The following is a 17,932-nucleotide window of genomic DNA, read 5'->3' as shown; positions in this document are numbered from 1 at the left end:
ATAATTTAGTCGCAAGCATTTGGCTGTATCAAAAAATATGTTATATATAACATATAATAATATAGTTTATAATAATATATAAAAAACAATTAGTTAAATATTATTAAGTAGGATTATATTTTATCATACTGTACTATGGCAAAGCTCACAAAAAAAAAAAATTATCAGAAAAGTAAGTCTCCACCTGAACTTCTAGCTGCAGAACCTCAAGGTAGTATTTTTGGCCGCATTTTAAAAACCTGAGATTCCCTCGTGTTTTCTAAACCCATTTGGAGCTCCACTTACAAATAATACAAGTGTTTATGTAACTTTCTGTGCTTAGCAGGTAGTTTGGTTGTACTTGTGGGGGTGGAGGGTTGAAAAAACAGAAGGATGCAAGAAACTGTCTCATCCTGGCACCCACACGGACAAGGTACATCATTAATGGCTGCCATTGAACACAGCCCAAAGATTACAAGTAGATCAAAATATTCTCAATTATTGAATTGCTCTGTCAGCACATTGACATTGGAATTAAAGCATCTTGGAAAAAGTCATTATGTAGACTATGGGTGTCAAACTCTGGCCTGTGGGCCAAATCTGGCCTGCAGTGAAATTAATTTGAAGTTGGAAAAATGCACAATGACGCTGAGTTTCAAAATCACTTGGTAAAACTCCTGCTGCATTAATTAGCACAAATAATGTAAAGCTTGTGAAAATTATTCATAAAGGTCTGCCACACTACTTTAGGCAATCAAAATCTGACTTTGGATAAGTCCTTGGCGCTATACTATGGCAGTTTGACGCATTAGCGAATAATCATCTGCTTCAGAAATGAAGGTCTTTGTTCACAAGTCAAAAGAGTGCATGCACAGTCAGCAATTTACAAGGAGCTGCTAGGACACAATTCACAAATCTTCGGCAAATTAAATGCTAAATGTTAATTGCACACTGCATTGACTCCTAAAACCATAGATTATCTGAAACAAACTGCATTTTAAATCACAGAATTACATAAGATTGCATGACTCAACCAAGTGATGTTTGGTCATGTCACTAGGCCAGGCGGGGACCTTCTCTCCTCTGAGCTAGCATGGTCAAGATGTAAGCCTCTCAATTGGCTTGGGATTGCTTTGAGTGAGACATGCTCGTGTAATAATGTTAAAGTGGTTAAGCCCTTGGGCATCTTTAAAGAGCTTTCTGCAGTCGCATAGGGTGAAAGCGAGGGGATGGAGAGGAGGCTGGGGGTCAAAATAACAACGCAGAGAGCGGAGAAACTCTTTTCCCCTTCCACCACCGACTTTGATGGCACAGCAATGCAAACAGCAGAGGAGACCTCTCATTACGCTCACGACACCGACGAGAGAAAACACGAGTGGGTCGTTGATAGATGACGAGGCTTTTCTTCCACCGAGCCAGTCTCCAAAAGAACCGCCTCTGTCATTCGCTTTAAAGAGGGCTAATAGTAGTTACGGGTTCTGCTTAGCAATTTCAATGTGATGTGTTAAGTCTCAGTGGGCGGTCAAAGAACACAATCCCGTCAAGCTCGAGGCTGACGTGCTGGTTGTGTGACAGAGGAGTACGCATCTTGCCTGCGCAAAGTCTGCGACACGACGAGACCATCGTGGGTTGCAACTGAGCTCACTTTGGCTCAGGTGCATTTACAAATAGACTCGGTGATGAGGCGGATGGTCATAGCATGTTTCTCAACTGCATGTGACTCACCATCATCTGGTCACTAAAAGTGCTTATTGTTGCTCATTAATCAGCCGATGAGGTTAAAGGCTTCTTTTTTTTTTTTTTAAATTTCCAATCAGGGAATTCATCCATTATGTCACACTTTCAACTATAGCTTTCCCCTCTGCAGGTCATGCTGGGTTTTGCTGCAACAGGCCGCCATGTCTTTTTTTTTTTTCGTCCCATTTGCTCAGGCTGACTCAGGATGTGAAGTGGAAAATTAAAGGAGAGCCCAGGGCAACAACAGTCCTATTTATTTAAATCACAGGAACAGGAATCCACTTTTTTTCTTCCCAGAGAGGAAAATATATGAATAAGAAAAATGGCTTAAGTTGTCTCAAGTTTTGAAAATACTAATTCATCATTTTAATCCTGCGCTTTTGCTCACATTAATTCAATTTAGTGCTCCTAAACCGTATTCGCTTTAACGATATTTTAGAAACTCGGATTCTCTAACCAGCAGCAACATCATGGCCACTTACATTTTAGTGACACATGTTGAAGAGGATTTAGTTCTCCACCATTTACGTGTGTCGCTTTGAACAAATTAAAAACAAATGGCGATTATGTAATTTTTCCAGCCAGAACTGAAATGTGTTTGTGTATTCTTGGGGAAACACTTTGCACAGTTGGACCGGCACAATGTTGTTGCCACTGTGCTGCAGCAGATGTTTGTGCCTGTGGTTGAAGACGCTCCAGATGTCTGTTTCATGCAGTCTTTTAAAGGCTGTGCTAACACTGCCAGCTAACCGCAGGGCAGGCGTGCACAATTTATAGACTCACTCTGAGGGGAAAAAGCATAGTGAGCTCATTCTGTGCTTAGCCTAGAATACTATCCTTGCCCCTCAATTCCAATTTACTGAGTGTTTAGCTCACGCTGTGTATCATGTAGACATTATCTGAAAGAAAATGGGAAGTTCCGTATAATTGGATCGCTGTGTTTATTGAATTACTGTAGAGGACTAACACCGTGCTCCCATTTCTGGGTCAAGTGAGCATAAAAATGTACTTCTGGCACCATTTGTCTCAGGGGTATTTGAGCTGTGATGACCTTGAAGCTATTATGCTAATTGAATGTCAGTGTGCAACGTGCCCGATTTGGTCGAAGGTGATAAATTTAGTGTGTAATTTTCAGCAGTGGCATTGTGAAAAAAAAAGAAAAGAAAAATTGTGTTTGTTGGTACAAAAGAAGTGATGGTGAATACCGAAGATTCTCCAAGCTACTTCCGAGCAAGTTCGAGGTTAAGATGAACGAGATAATCCAATCTGAGCATCACATGAAGCTAGCCAGATACACTTCCGACTAAATGCAGCAGCTGTCTCATCCGAGAGCATCCCATGAGCTTTTACAGTAGGCCGCCATGTTCTTGTTCCAATTTCCAACGCGTCTTTCTTTCTTGTCTGTTAAATGTGACAAGCTGGCCTTCTTTCCAAGTCGCTCTCTGACAGAACCACCACTTTGGGGACTCGGCCATCCGTCTTCTTTACTTTAATAAAAATCCAATTCCCTCATCTCATGCGAGCTTCTCCGCTAACATCTTTTGCCACCAGTACGTTGGAGCCATCTGGCCAGGTGCTGCCAGCGCCCCATTTGTTCCAGTTAGTTTGATCTCCTCAGCTCGCTTTCCTTTTCCAAGCCGGCGTTGTGTTCAAGGCTAACACAATCACAGTGGCCGCCAGCGACTGATCAATCTTAATCAACACAATGTTAAATTGAGAATTACTGCCATAGGCAGGTTGTTGACAGTACCGTCGGCCATATTCCAGACGGCGGTAATTGCATCATTGTTAATGCCGTGACTCTCGGTGGGCCATTATTGAATGTGACTTGCTTAGATGTGTGCAAATAACTACTTCTCTCACTGGAAGCCTCCAAAAAAGTCTCCTGAGAGAGTCATCCTGCTAACGTAATGGCTGCTATCACTTTGCATGAGTAGAAATGTTGCATATATTACTTTCTTTGATACAGCATTATGATTTAGAAGAAACACTTCACAGCAGGTTCACTATTGACACTTGGGACGGACGGACAGATTTCACTTTGTGCTCAATTGAGCGCATTGCTGCTCCGCAACCTTGCGAAAGAGCCGATTGAGCAAATCATTCGGCTGGCAGCTGTAACCTGTTGTTGCTTAGCTCATCGCTGACAGCGTTACATAACAAGACAACGCTGGCCCAAAGCCACAAAGCATCCACGCCGACATGTGGGCAGCCAACCATTAACTCTACTTTACATAGAAACGGAAACATTGTGAGAGCTGTATAGAAAGAGCATCATAAACCAAGAGTAAAATGGGCAGGTTTGAGAAGGAAAGGATCTGCTCATGAGCCTAAACACAGGCTCATCTGTGACGCTCAGTGGAGGTAATCATGGCTTGCCATCTTTAGAGACGGACTCATTAATCTTCACTGATGTAACACATGAAGGCAGCACCAATTTACACAAATTACATAAGGGGGCAAATGAATTTGAATGCTCCTCTGTGTGCTTTCATTTAAGTGGAAAGAAATACTATTAGGCTCAGATCGATAAAAATGATAGTTAATGATTCAATCTAGTCCACCAAACCTTCCCAAGTCCCAAGTGATAAATAGCGAGTCCACCAAGCCTTCACAAATTTCAAAATCCCAAGTGATAAATAATGGTTTCCATTTGCAAACATTGCCATGCAGTAGATTTATGTTCCACTCCAAAGCTATAGGGGAGCTTTTTATCATCATTATTTTCCATCTCCCAACCTTCAGCCTCACATAATCCCTTTTAGCATTTCATTCCCACAGGCACCACGCAGCAATTTGAGTAGCAGTCTCCAGAAAAAGTCACACGGTAATTGAGTTAATCACTCCGTCCTCAGAGAGCCCACATTATTGTTTTCCATTCGCCTGTAATACGCACGTGTAGCTTATATTCATTTCATTTTTACTGCCGAGAGTGACACCCGTGAGTGACAGGTGCTGTCTACCTGCTCCCCCTGTGAAGTGTGTCAATGAGCAAGCTTTATGGCTATGTGTCCATGCATAAACAGCATGCTCGTGTGTGTGTGTGTGTGTTTGTGTGTTTATTTTGTCTCTCTGGAGCCAGGTCCTGCAGAGCAAGCATGCTGTGTTCACTGTCAGCCTGCATTCTAGCAGCAGTCTCTATTTACACCGTCTGCCACTTGACTGTCCACATCTGACAGATTCTCTTGAGTAGATGAAGGCAGCATGATGCACGTAAGCTGTATGAATATCTTGAATGTGTTGCATCCCCCTCGTTAGGACACAAACGATTGATGAAAGCGTGAGCGCGTACGATATTAAAAAAAACGCTGACGTATTTATTGATTCGACTAAGTGCTGGAGACTCAAGTGGAGGTGACAAAGGACTGATATGGCTTGACTAATGTATCCTGATGATGTCTTGATTTGATTTAAAAAATGAATAGACTGCGAGAAACAACACAAATAAATCACTTGCCATGACTTCTTTCCTCCAGAGGCACGAAACATAAAAGCAGCTTCATTGATTATCTCAACGAGGGGTAGACTCAAGGAAAACCAGGGAAAAATAAACGTTGAATGTTTTAGGTCTTTTTTTTCTGTCACAGTGGGAGTTTGCCACTATGTGAACTTTGCTACACAAGACTACAAAATATGATGTTCAAAAGAAGCGTGGTGTTATTTTTGTTTCATATGTGTTCGCTAACAACCCTGGTGCTTCCTGATTCCCGAAGGATGGCAAACAGCGGCGTGATGACTCACGCTCGCTTCCAAATATTGCAGGCGAGGTGCAATTCATCCAGCTGCTTGAGTTGTCACCAAGCGACTGAGTCATGAGAGGTGATGTTGAGGGTTTTTTTGAAACGAGCATGCGATGATTTCCCAAAATGTTGTCACGCTGCCTCAGCGGCTAGATTCCCACTTGAGTCGTCTCCCATCTGCTCGTTGAAGGCTACAAACTGCTCGAAAGGAAACATTATCATCTTCAGCCTTTTCCTTTTTGGTTTGCCAAAGCACCGAGGGAGCTTTTACGCAGTTTAAACATTACGACCTTAACATTGTGACCTGATCTTGGAGCAATTGAATTTCATCATTAAATACTGACGATGAGGGATTTTTTTTCCTTTTTTTTTCAACTGACAACTCCTTTTTGTTAGTGTTATGTAAGTCATTGAGAGGTTCATATTTTAGTTCGCAAATTCAAACCACATTTCTAAGGCTGAGAAGCTCTCCAGTAAACATCAAACAATACACCATTGATTCTGGTTCCTTGAAAGTAATCCAGAAGTTCTGCATCTGCTGATTGGATAGATGTTTGCAGTTGTAGTTCTGGGTTATTGAGTGTTCACTATTGGATGTCATGTGAGCTGCTCTGGAGGTCCCTAAAGGCACCATGGGGATGTCCAAATGAGAGAGCAGATGGTTATGGGTGGAGAAGGGAGTATATGTCAACCAAGTGGTGTGTTTCGATGATGTCAAACTTGCATGTAGCTTCACTGCAGCACTCATTAATTGCTTTGCGTATCATAATTTTATTCCACATCATAGTTATGTCAAAATACATCAGAGTTTCACTTAATCAGGTCTAAGTTGCAGGTCAGATCCTGGTTGGCACTAGTCAAGCTCTAATGGATCAAGTGCAAATGCGGTATTGAATATCATCGGGACAGGTGTTGAAAAATAGACCTAGTATACTTCGCTGCAATGTGGTTTGGAAAAAAAAACTCATTCCTCATCCTGGCCTGTGGAAGGAGCTTTTGGCCCAATCAGCAGATCCTTCCAGTCTGATGCCTCGATCTCATTATTAATTTATCTCACCGTGGCTTAAGCAAGCTGCAAAGTGCAGTTTGACATTAGTACTTCAAATCAGTTGTGTGCAATGAAGCAAGGGGGTTGCTGCTGCGAGACAAATCTACCTTCAATCCCTCAAAGTGTCGTATAGTAAGTTTAGCAAATCCTTATTCTCAATTAACCTTTGACATGCACTCCTGCTACTAGAAATGTCTAATATCTTGTCGTTGGTGTTTTTCGTTTCTGTTGTAGTTCTGTATGTAGATCTTAAAGCTGTTTTGAGGATGACCTTTCGCGCCGTTAACACAGCTAAGAGGTGGAGATACTCCATGCCTTTGTTTCTTGACATTTTGTTTTTAAAGGTCGTAGCACTCTGAAAAATCAAAGTGAAACACAACGAGGGGGAAAGATGTTCGCCCAATTTTTGCGATTGGCAGTGGTGTGGCCAAAAGAGGCGGCAAATAGAATCTTTAAAAATCACTCAGAGATGTCAGAGTAGAAGTTGCTGTATATACAGCAGGAGCTCTCTCTCTCTCATGAGAAGCCGTCAAGAGGCAAGTAGCAGCATTTTGGGCTTCGATGGAGGATTGACTGACTCCAAAATAAAATGCGTTGCTGTAATCCATCTGAGATGTGACAAAGGTATGAATTACTGTGTTGAGAAAGAAGAGGCTTTATTTAAGCCATCTGGAAAAAACTTGGATTGAACAACCGCAATAATTTGCTGCTCCAATTAGATCTTCAATAAAATAGATAATAATAATAATAACAATAATATTATTATTATTTTTATTATTAATAATAATAATAATAATTTGTCCGAGAGTCTTTGACACATACAAATGTTAAAAGGAAGCCGCAGCAGTATTTGTGCATGTTTTAAATGTCCTGTCAAAGTGATGGATTATAGATTTTCTGCTACATTTTGAAGGTCATTATGAAAGATGGGTATTTTCTACAGAGTCTGTCAAAAAAAAAATCTATAGCTGGGCTTTCGGTTTGGTTTTTGCTTGGGATGTAATGAACACACATAATACTGGAGGAAGAGAAAGATCAATACTCAAATGGATTTTTATACGCATGAAGATGCAAAAGCACAATCTTGTGGCAGAGCGTTAACCCATTTGTGGTGTTATCATACAGGACACGTGGTTGAGAGTGTTTGCCGAAGTGCTGGGGTGACCCAAGTCCGCATTCAACATTGTCAAAGCGTCTCAAACCCTGCAGGTGTTATAAAAGCCGGCGGAATATGGATGAGTGGGAGCACGCCGCCATTGAAATGCGCTATTGAGAGTAGAGGAGGAAAGTAGGTCAAAGAAAAGTCGACTTTTCCTTGCTTGAACTTCAACATGACTCGGCCTCAAGCGCTTTAGCCCGCCATCTGATTATTTGAACACGCTTGGTGATGTGTGTAAAGCGTGACAATGTGATCTAGGTTGATAATGTCGTGTTTTCTTTTTCAGGAACGTTGGGATCAGAACTTCACGGAATTGAGATGCCAATGTAAGTCTTTCCTTTTGACCTTAATCGTTTATGTTGTTGAAGGTCGAACATGAAGGAGCAGTGATGCTGGAGCATCTTCACCTAACATTTCAGCAACCGATTGAAATTCCACTGCAAGCACCCTGGCAGGACTTCAAAGAGTCCACACTGGAGCAAGAGAAAGTGAAATTCCCATTTCAAATACAACCTTCCTTTCAGTTTCCTGTTTTAGAAATATTTCATCTCGAGCACAAGGAAGGCTAAAGGCGATATCAATGTAGATGAAGATGTAAGGCTTTCCAGTTACTTCTGCAGAAAATTATCATTTTTTACTTTGATAGGATGAGTGTAAACTTTGAAGTAGAGGCTGAAATGTATAAGGCATGACGAAATAGAAAACCAAAGACTGACATCACTGTTGGAAGATCATCTGCTGGGACCTCGGAAAAATATTTCTCCGATCTTTCTTGCAACTCCAGATTGAGGAAACCTGATGGTGATTTATGCACATGACAAGTGTTGATAATTACTTGGAATTCTGGTTTTGTTGCAGGGGATCAAATTACATTTATTCAACTCGATCAAAACCAAAACATTCTTCAGCTTGTACATTTTGTGTGATCTCGCGTCTCTCCTAAACAACCATAGAAATTGGTGAATGCCAATTTCTTTGTAAGTAAGCAAATTTATGACTAATCATAGGATCGAATAATAATCGTGTAGTAACAATGCCACACTTATGTAAACCTGCAATTTTTCTGCAGTGTTTTTATATCGTCTCGTCTTTCCCTCCCTCTTATTTTTCTTGCCTTGAGCTGTCAGTGGCACCAGAATATTTAAATAAGTGAGAACAAGTTGCACAAACGCTGCCATAAATAAATGCAACTCTCTCGAGAAGTCTTCTCCACCATGTTGCTTGTCTTAAAAGCTAAATTAACGGCACACTTGGTTTGTACTTTAAGGATTATGCTTCGTAAAAAAAAGATCCACAATGTCGTTAAATAAATCCTTTAATGTCAAGCCACGGTCATTCATTCTTTCGTGCTCATCTTTTCCGAGCCACGCAGATTCTGTCCTTGTCGTCCTTGGAGGGGGGCGGTTGCATTAAAATACTCTCATTAACAGTCTGACGCGTGTAAGACCCTCTCGTGCACATATAGATTTGCAGTTTCCTGTCGAAACGGCGATCCTGCTGGCAGTGTGGCTGTGTATAGGTGATAACAAAATGCTCCAATCACAGAGCTCCACGCATCCCTCCCGGGATAGTGGATGAGAGTGTGGAAGTGGAATCGCACGCACAATAGGCCATGCTGGAGGTGTTGGAAATGAATCGGGAGGTTCTATTTGACACTGGCCTTTGCCTCCACGGCGATTAATCAGATGATCAATGAATCACAAGACGTTTACTCTGGAAAATGAAGACTTTACAATTTAGGTGTGACAGGCAACATTTGCCCGCGGATGATCGGATCAGTTGTGGAGTAACTCTGATCAAAGTGGAAAGTCAAAAGCCAAGCAGAGCTTCTAAACTGTTAGATGCAGAGATTAGTATCCGTGACGTCTTTTTATTTTTCTCCACATGTTAAGATGACACATTTGTAGTATAAATATACTTTTAATAAAGCTACGGTACAAACTATCCCCAGAGAGTAAATTGCAAATGGATGTGCTGTGTTTTAAGCCTTCATATGACTTTGGGGGCTAAGCCATATGAGCTAAAGGTTTAGAGAGCACATCACCTAAATGTCATATTAAATGTATCTGTGAGCCATCTTGGCTTGTCCTGCTGGCTTTATGGCTGTTGTCATGGCAACGGCTCCCACCCGGCGCTTCTGACAGACCGGCGGCTTGACAGACGGCCATTATTGGTATTATTGTGACGTCAGATCATGTGGGGATTGAATGGCATGAATATGGAATATGACCCACTTGGTGTCCTCCATTTCCTGGTCGTCCCTCATACGACGGGAAATCTCTCTGCGTCACTGCTTCCTCTGTCAGGGTGAAGTCCATAAGATTGTTTGGACTCAACTGTGTCATTCCAAGGGCATTTGGAAGTGGATTAGATTTCAGGATTATGCTGGTGGGGTGAGTGGGAATTCGCCTGCTCGTGATGGACCGTAGATGGTTGCTCATACACGTGCAAAGCGAGACAAGTTGAGCGCTCTTGATAAAAACCAGACGTTGTTTGCTCTGAAGGTCAAACAAAGGCCAAGAAACAAGAAGTTCCCTTTGAATGATTTTCGAAATTCTTTGCATATCACATGAAAGAGATTGGACGAAGGCAATGCTGCGTTTTAAGAATCAAGGTTGGTTAAGTACCCTCAGAGCAATGGTTCTTTGAGATTTTTTTACTCGTGTGTGGTTAGGTGTGAGTGTGCGAGAGAGAAGTCTAAGCGTCTTCAGTGGTGCATTCAAGCATTGGAATAAACGAGCATTTCGAAAAATACGCTTGAGTGCATACTGATGATGGGACGTCTGTCTGATGTTTTGAATTTATTGAATTCATTCACGATTTGCAGCGGATTAAGTGGAAAAAGATCGTATTGTTTCATCATTGACAGAAGAACCCAAGCGAGACTTTGAGTTATATTTTCACAAGTTCTGGCTCAACCATGTCGGCATACTAAGTTCCGAACGGCTATCAGTGTTTCTGATCATGCGGTTGTTAAATCATGCTGAAATATTTTTCACTCTATCTGACAGAAAACACTTTTGGTTGGCTCCCTCGCAAAGCGGAAGTGATTTTCGAGGGCATAGAAGCAGAGCTCAGCTGCCAGCGGAGGCAGTGACACTGTGCCACCAGTTTTTTCCTGCCTTCCTCTCCGCCTGGCGGTCTTGAGAGATGGACTAAAATGAGTGCGGGTTATCTCTCACAACAGAGGGGAGGGTGATAAATTTATAGCGATGAAAATAGGCCAGTGCACAGCACTGATGGAACACATAAGGTATAATTAGGACAAGGTTAGACTCCTTCACTCTCACATCATTTATTTAGTACGTGTCACATGACTTGAGGTCGGGCGTAGGTTTGTGCATTGACCTGACGGAGACCCATAAAATAATTGAGTTGCTTCCCTTCTTTTCCTTGGTGCCCAAAGTATTTTTCCAAATGAGTACAAATAAATAGATAAATAAAAAAGTTCCATGTGCCCCCTTTTCAACCTTGAGCACAAGCACCCTCTTGAGAGATCTTCTCAACTAAAACTCCTTTTGGTTTGACATGTTTCTAAAGATTTGAACTCTCCTGACAACTCATCTCTCATCTTCCTCCGCCGCTGCGCAAGCCGCCTCGTTCCCTCTGGATGGCTTTCATTTTCACTGCCGTCAACCTCGCGCCGAAACTTCACGCCCTCGCTTCCTCCTCAACAGCAAGTTTGAAACCCATAATTGAGAGCCCACTCACAGACGCGCTAGAGTTGCCCCATGTGTTCCGGGCCAGTACAGCAGATGGACTCGATTCTGAGTGAGCTGTGCACCAATGCTCAGATGAGGGGATGTTATCTTTTGCACAGGCCCGCCCACTGACTTGCTGGTTTCGAAATGAAGTGTAAAAAAAACAACTCTGCATGACACATAAATATACCAAACATCACTGAAGATTGCTGTGGTAGACATATTGGGCAGAATTCCGCCATCTTCTCTGTTTATGTCAATCCAAATTTAGAAATATCACCTTTGATCCAGCTCATCTTCAATCTCATCCGATTGTGTAAGCGGTATTAATAGCTCACGGGAGAGTTCAACGAGTTTTTATGCAACGGAAATGTTGACAAATTCAAATTAGCCTTGCACAACTCCAGCTTGAAAATGTGTATTTACATATTCATGATCTAGCTCCAGAGGTGATATTTCACTGGAGAAAAATAATCTGTGTGTGATACTCCTCATCATTAGCATCCTTAATGCTGTCTGTCACTTAATGGACGAGAAACAAGCTCATCCTCGTGACAAATATACACGGTGGCGTTTGATATTTTACTTTGACACATGCCACAAAACATCAGCAAGATATAAAATGTGACTTTTTATTCAGCGTCATGTCCCTCTTCTTGCGAGTGGCGACAACTGGCCCAGTGTGGCCGAGGTCATGAATTGGACACGCTGCCAAAATGCCCCTACCCCCCCTTGAAGGAACAGATTGCAGCTTCCCAGTGCACGCGGCTGCCACCAGACGCTCCACGCAGAGTGTAATATTACACACACACCGTGAACACTCACACTCGCATTGTTGCATGCGCTGAGCATTAAACATTTGTATGTACTCCCCAAGTACGGAGTGCAGACGTTTGACCTAGATGATTCCCTTTTCTCATGTGGGCATGGTTAATAGTCTGGCTGTTTTAGATTTGAAGTTACGCTGGATATCATGAATATCAGCATGAATAGTGGCCGCTTGGTTTTCATCTATTCAAGCACTTTATACAGATATGCCGTAGTGGACATTGGAGGTTAATTATGCACACGGTATCGTTTTAGAAGTTGTAAATGGTGAGTGGGGACTTTTATGTACAGTTGTGTTTTTACAAATACAAGCCGTCGTTGGATTTATTTAATAATTGCTAGTGTAGACTTGCAATACTAGTGCTGTTTGATAACAGTTACACCTTGGGTTCTATTTTTGCGCCCAGTGCACACAAAAAGAAAAGGTGTTTTGCGCCGTTGTGGGTGTGAACACAACGGGTTTTATGTTATGTTTAAAGCAATCACAGATGGGGGGGGGTTGATTTTAGCAAAAATTAATAAAGATGATGATAAAAATAATATGCTCAATGAATTGATTTTGACCGATTCAGAGTTTGTTTCACGCTGCCGTCATATTTCTGAACTGAAATCCACCACACGCACCTCAATCAAACTGACCAAAATTATTTTACATACCAAAGATAGCATATAAGTTCCTCAAACTAAATGGCAGTGTCTACTTTTGATGCCTCCCTCATTTCATGGTGCATCAATTACTGTCTTTGGGAGCCATACTGGATGACACATTGATGAGGGTGTGTTAAGCTTATCTGAATGGCGTGCCACCATGAGATCTGAGGCAGTTAGCTAATGTGGTGTAAAAGGATTTAAAGGATTTGACCCGATCAGCGGAGATGGCACCTAGAGAAGCTGTGTTTAATGACACTAAATGAGTCTGTGCTCGCAGCATGCTAATAATGGGGCCTTGTCACCCAGTCTTATCATTTGCAGGTTTTTTTTGGGGGGGGGGGATTAATAGCTATTTGATATTCACGTACAGAAGAAACATTGCACAATTCATTTAGGGAAGCTGGAGATCACACAATACCTGCTACATTTGACTTCACCTGAAGCTTCATTAGAAAATTAAATTACATTACATCATGAATATGGCATCAGCTCACAAATTAGCATTCTTTGGTCTAGCACAGGGGTGGGCAAACTACGGCCCGCGGGCCACATCCGGCCCACGGGACCGTTTAATCCGGCCCGCCAACCCTGAACAAATTGTATTATTAAACTTTTTTTTTTTGGTCATTTTGCCTGCAATGACTGCGTTTCCCCAGTAGATGGCGAAGCGCTCGCCTGCGCATTTACTACCGGAAGCCGTGTCAGAAAGCTCGGTGTACACTCACAAGTGCGTGTACGTACTCAGTAGTACGGACATGGCGCACTCTCGCTCTATTCGTATCAGTCCCGAATTTAGAGCGTGGGCTTCGACGACAGCATTCTTGTAATTCGCGCGCTGAGCTTTCGGATGCAGTTTTGCGCTAAAGCCACCCACAAACCTTCCCCTGGAATCTTCGTCACAGATCGAGGTAAACGGACCAACACCTCGCATCTCTCCTAAGAATTTCCACAACAAATTTTACTCCAGACTATGACGCACTAGCAAAAAAGGGAGACCAACAACACTGTTCCCACTGAAAATGAACGGGAGGCTCTCAAGTTTATTGTAAAAAAAAAATGCATTTTGAATATGATTTGTACACATAGCAGGGATTGAAACTAGCGACCATTCTCATTTTCAAACAATGCAGGATGCTCAAGGACATTGATGCACCACCTATTTGCGACTAATCTTAACCTGTAAAGTTCTTAAGGCTTACTTTAAGGAAGTGTTTCCCGTTTCCTCACCTCTGTTACCAGGTGTTTGTGAGTTAAAACTCTGCTCTGATTTTCAGATACCCCTCACCGTGTTGCTGTTTTGATTACTTTATTTGGATGTATGCTTTCACCGATTCTGCAAGAATTCAAGAATATTTGGTCAGAATGTTTGCCGTTTGATGTGATCTCATAAGATAAACATCTTTCATTAATCTGACCTGCAGGCACTTAAGTGATGGAGACTATTATTCATAATAACAGTGTCGTATTTTATGAGAATCACTGATAGCAGTTTTTTAGTGAATTATTATTATTATTATTATTTAATGCTGTTAATAAATGCATTTGTTTTCAAAAAACTTGTTTGGAATATCCATGCTTTACTACCTACTAAAGGCCAAAATCTTTTATGCAATGACCTTTGCAGGTCGCTTATATGACTTCACACAAAGCCTACGTCCATCTGCTCCTGGTTCGGCCCTCCGGTCCAAATTTAGAACCCAGTTCGGCCCGCGAGTCAAAAAGTTTGCCCACCCCTGGTCTAGCAGCTTGCAATTATGTTTTTTTTTCCCCCTCCAGGTTTTGGCTTGGGTAAAGGTGAGCATGGCAATTAAAGTAAAATGAGCCGCTTTACCTTGTAAATGAAAATAGACTTTCCACGGGGTACAAAACATGTTTACCGCATGAGCTTGTTGTTTGCTAAGAATTCGGTCAGTCGGGCGTATAGGCTCCATTTCAGCATCACCTCTATCCAATCTGCTTTAACAGGAAGAAGTGTCGAACAGAACCCATAATTGTAATTAGTTTCTGCTTCTTTTTTTTCCCCATGAACTGAATCACAGGAAAACTATTGGGCCTCGTAAATAATATTTAAAAAAAAAACTGTACAAATACTGCCGATAGTACCACTCGCCAAAATTGTGTCACCACTGTGAATAGTTCTCTTAACACCAAGACGCACAGATTGAGAAACTGAAAGAAGAGATTATTATTCCTATTATTCAGTCCAAATAGTTGTGGAGGTAGGTTTTGGATTTGTTCCCACGATGACCCACAAACTGAAGATTGTCATCGTTTGACATGTTGTCGTTCCATTCGTTTCCAGAACAGATGTTCATTGTTGAAGGCAACGGATTGTTGTCAATATTTGCCTCGTAGCGCTACACAAAGCTTGTTTGTGATTCGGTTTGCCTCGTGTAGGAGTGCATCTCTGGCAGAGCTGAATATACGTACGACTGCCTTTGTGTGTTTCATTCTGATTCTTTTTTTCCATCTATGGTCTAGGAGGCAACTTGTCGGTCTGGAGATCTACTAGAAGATTGGCCCTCCTTGCCAGTATGAAAGGCCTGGGGACCAGTCATACCAGACATCTGTCTGACTCCTGTGACCCTTCCTCTGGCCACTTGGAGGCTCTCTACGCACAGAAGACCGGCACCATGCCTCGGAGTCCTTACCTGCTGAGCCCGACAATGGACCCATATGGCAATATGGACCCCCATCTTTACCCATCGGCCAACTCAGGCTCCCTGCCACCAGAATGCCTGCTGCCCCTCAACAACCAGCTGTCCAACAGCAGCACCTTCCCCAGGATTCACTACAACTCCTACGACCCGTCGGACTTCTCCGCGCCTGTGGAGGGCATTGGTGGAATGAGAACTGGGACATTGGGGGCGTCCATGTCTATGGGCATGGGATCGGGAAGGGGCATGGCTGAGCTTAGTGGACGAACATCCATGATTACAAGCGGCTCGGCCACTATATCACATCACATGACCAAGAACCAAACACCACACAGTCTTCTGGAGTTTGAGAAGCAGCTACCCGGCGGTCGGGATGGCTTCAGCACCTTACAGTTCCATCGAACGTCTGCGGCGGCCGCAGGCAAACAACGTACAGACAGTCCCGGTCGCATCCGTTACATGCTTCACTCGGTGCAGAAGCTCTTTGCAAAGTCCCAGTCGCTGGAAAGCCACCACATGAAAGGAAACATCAACGGACGCTCAACAAGTAGCGGCGGGGGTTCGTCGGGCACCGATGACGGAGGGAAGCAGAACCGCAGAGCCAAAAGTAAAGATCGCGGGACGAAATCGGAAGCAGCCGCCAAGCGACGACCGCGCTCCAACATGTCCGGTTACTGGAGCTCAGATGATTTGGACAGCAGTGACGTAAGCAGCTTCCACAACCCCATGGCCATGATGACTGTGGGACGCTCCAGTGGCCACGAGAGCCAAGCGGGCCAGAACAAATACATTCATAGCGGCTACAACACTATCAGTTCATCCAAAACCAGCAATGACATGAAGTATCAGACGCTTGCTGCGCCTACGAGTGGAGGAGGAAACGGACTTGGAGGAGCACGGAACGTGCTGTTGAATGAGAGCGACTACATGAAAGGAGGCTCCTGGTCCGCACTGACCATGGGCCAGCCAAGGCAAGTGATCCAGAAGGGCTCAGCCACTCTCGATAGGTCCTTGCTCAAGTCCAGGTCATGCCAACAAGAACTGACCTGCAACTACCTGCAGGTCGGCCGAAGGGTAAGTCTAAACACCGTTGGACATCAATTGGTTGAAACGGTACTCACCCCGACTCTTTAGGACTGTCGTGTAACAAAAGTGATGTGATCGTGTGGTGTCAATTTTGAAACCCAATTTATCCATTTATTGCTGCCTGCAGGGAGACTGGAGCAGCTCATTAGGCCGCAGCGGGGGCGCCAATGAAATTCCATGTCGGCGCATGCGCAGCGGAAGTTATGTGAAAGCCATGGCGGACATCGAGGACAGCGAAGACTCGGAGGGGAGCCCCAAACCTTCGCCAAAGAGTGCCGCTCGCCGCCAGAGCTACCTCAGGGCCACGCAGCATTCTCTGAGTGACCAGCTTCCCCCACGCAAGTAAGGCCACCACAGCAAGCAGACCTTATATAAATATTAGTATACATGAATTAAAGTGGGAGTTACCATTTGATGAGTTTTTCTCGCAATCAAAAGTTACATTTGAAATCAACGAACATTCCATTTAATTATAATCGGACAGTCAAACTGGCTGTTTGAGGCTCACACTGCATTTTAACAGCAAACGTCCAATTAATGCGCTCCTCGGAGCGCACTGACAACAGGCAGAAACTCACTGGCACTTCAAAATCCATTTACATGTAGATAATAGTCTGGCTTGTTTAATTTATAATACAAGGTGCAGAGAATTGATAGGCATAACATCGTTACATCTGAAAGGGGCTAAACAAGCGTCCATTTTCTTCCCATAAATGATGTATTTGTGGTTCACATTCTATAACAGTACTGTGAGAAATGAAAATATAGCACAACTGAAGCACTCGCACTCAGAAACACAAAAGGCTCGGTAACAATGACAGTAATAATAATAATAATAATATTAATAATTGATGTCTACAATGAATCGCGCTGTTGTCATATTTATGAATGAAATACGATGACATCCACTACACACTTCCGTGAAGATCATGAGAGTGCTGTTCTGCCTTTGGATGTCTTGATAGAATTCTGATTTTAGTAATCCCATGTTGTGTAGTATTGTCAACACGCATGAATGACTAACCCACGGCTCTCTTGTGGCCTGCTGGCATGAGCAGCAGAACCTTGGATTATTCCTTTTTGCAAGGGGAGCTGGATGCCCTGTGGTCACCCGTCCACAGTGTGTCCTCCCTCAACCAACTGAGCAGGTCAATGAGCAGGTCAGTCATAGGCCCAAATAAGAAACATGTCAGGGGTGTGCCGTTGCGTCGCTTTGCCGCATTCAGACGAGTCAGTATGAAATTCCTTTAGGTGGCAAAACCATGCCCTGCTACCAGTCACAGCTGCCCACCAGCTAGCTTGTCAATACCATCCGCTGAGCACTTTGAGGTGAAAACTACAATTCT

General features: G+C 43.1%; 1 protein-coding gene across 1 annotated transcript in view; it reads left to right on the top strand.

Moving 5' to 3' along the window:
* Positions 1–17,932, top strand: part of dlgap4b (discs, large (Drosophila) homolog-associated protein 4b) — a 50,561-nt gene that overhangs the window by 18,983 nt on the left and 13,646 nt on the right. The window contains exons 3-5 of the mRNA XM_061290514.1: positions 7,950–7,989; positions 15,325–16,574; positions 16,714–16,928. Coding sequence (XP_061146498.1) covers positions 15,378–16,574; positions 16,714–16,928 — 1,412 coding nt within the window. The 5' untranslated portion in view covers positions 7,950–7,989; positions 15,325–15,377. The remainder of the gene's footprint in view (positions 1–7,949; positions 7,990–15,324; positions 16,575–16,713; positions 16,929–17,932) is intronic.

This window comes from Syngnathus typhle, linkage group LG11, assembly GCF_033458585.1.
Source record: "Syngnathus typhle isolate RoL2023-S1 ecotype Sweden linkage group LG11, RoL_Styp_1.0, whole genome shotgun sequence".
Lineage (NCBI taxonomy): Eukaryota > Metazoa > Chordata > Actinopteri > Syngnathiformes > Syngnathidae > Syngnathus > Syngnathus typhle.
Note: the sequence above shows the minus strand (reverse complement) of the source record. Positions and strands in the feature narration are given on the sequence as shown.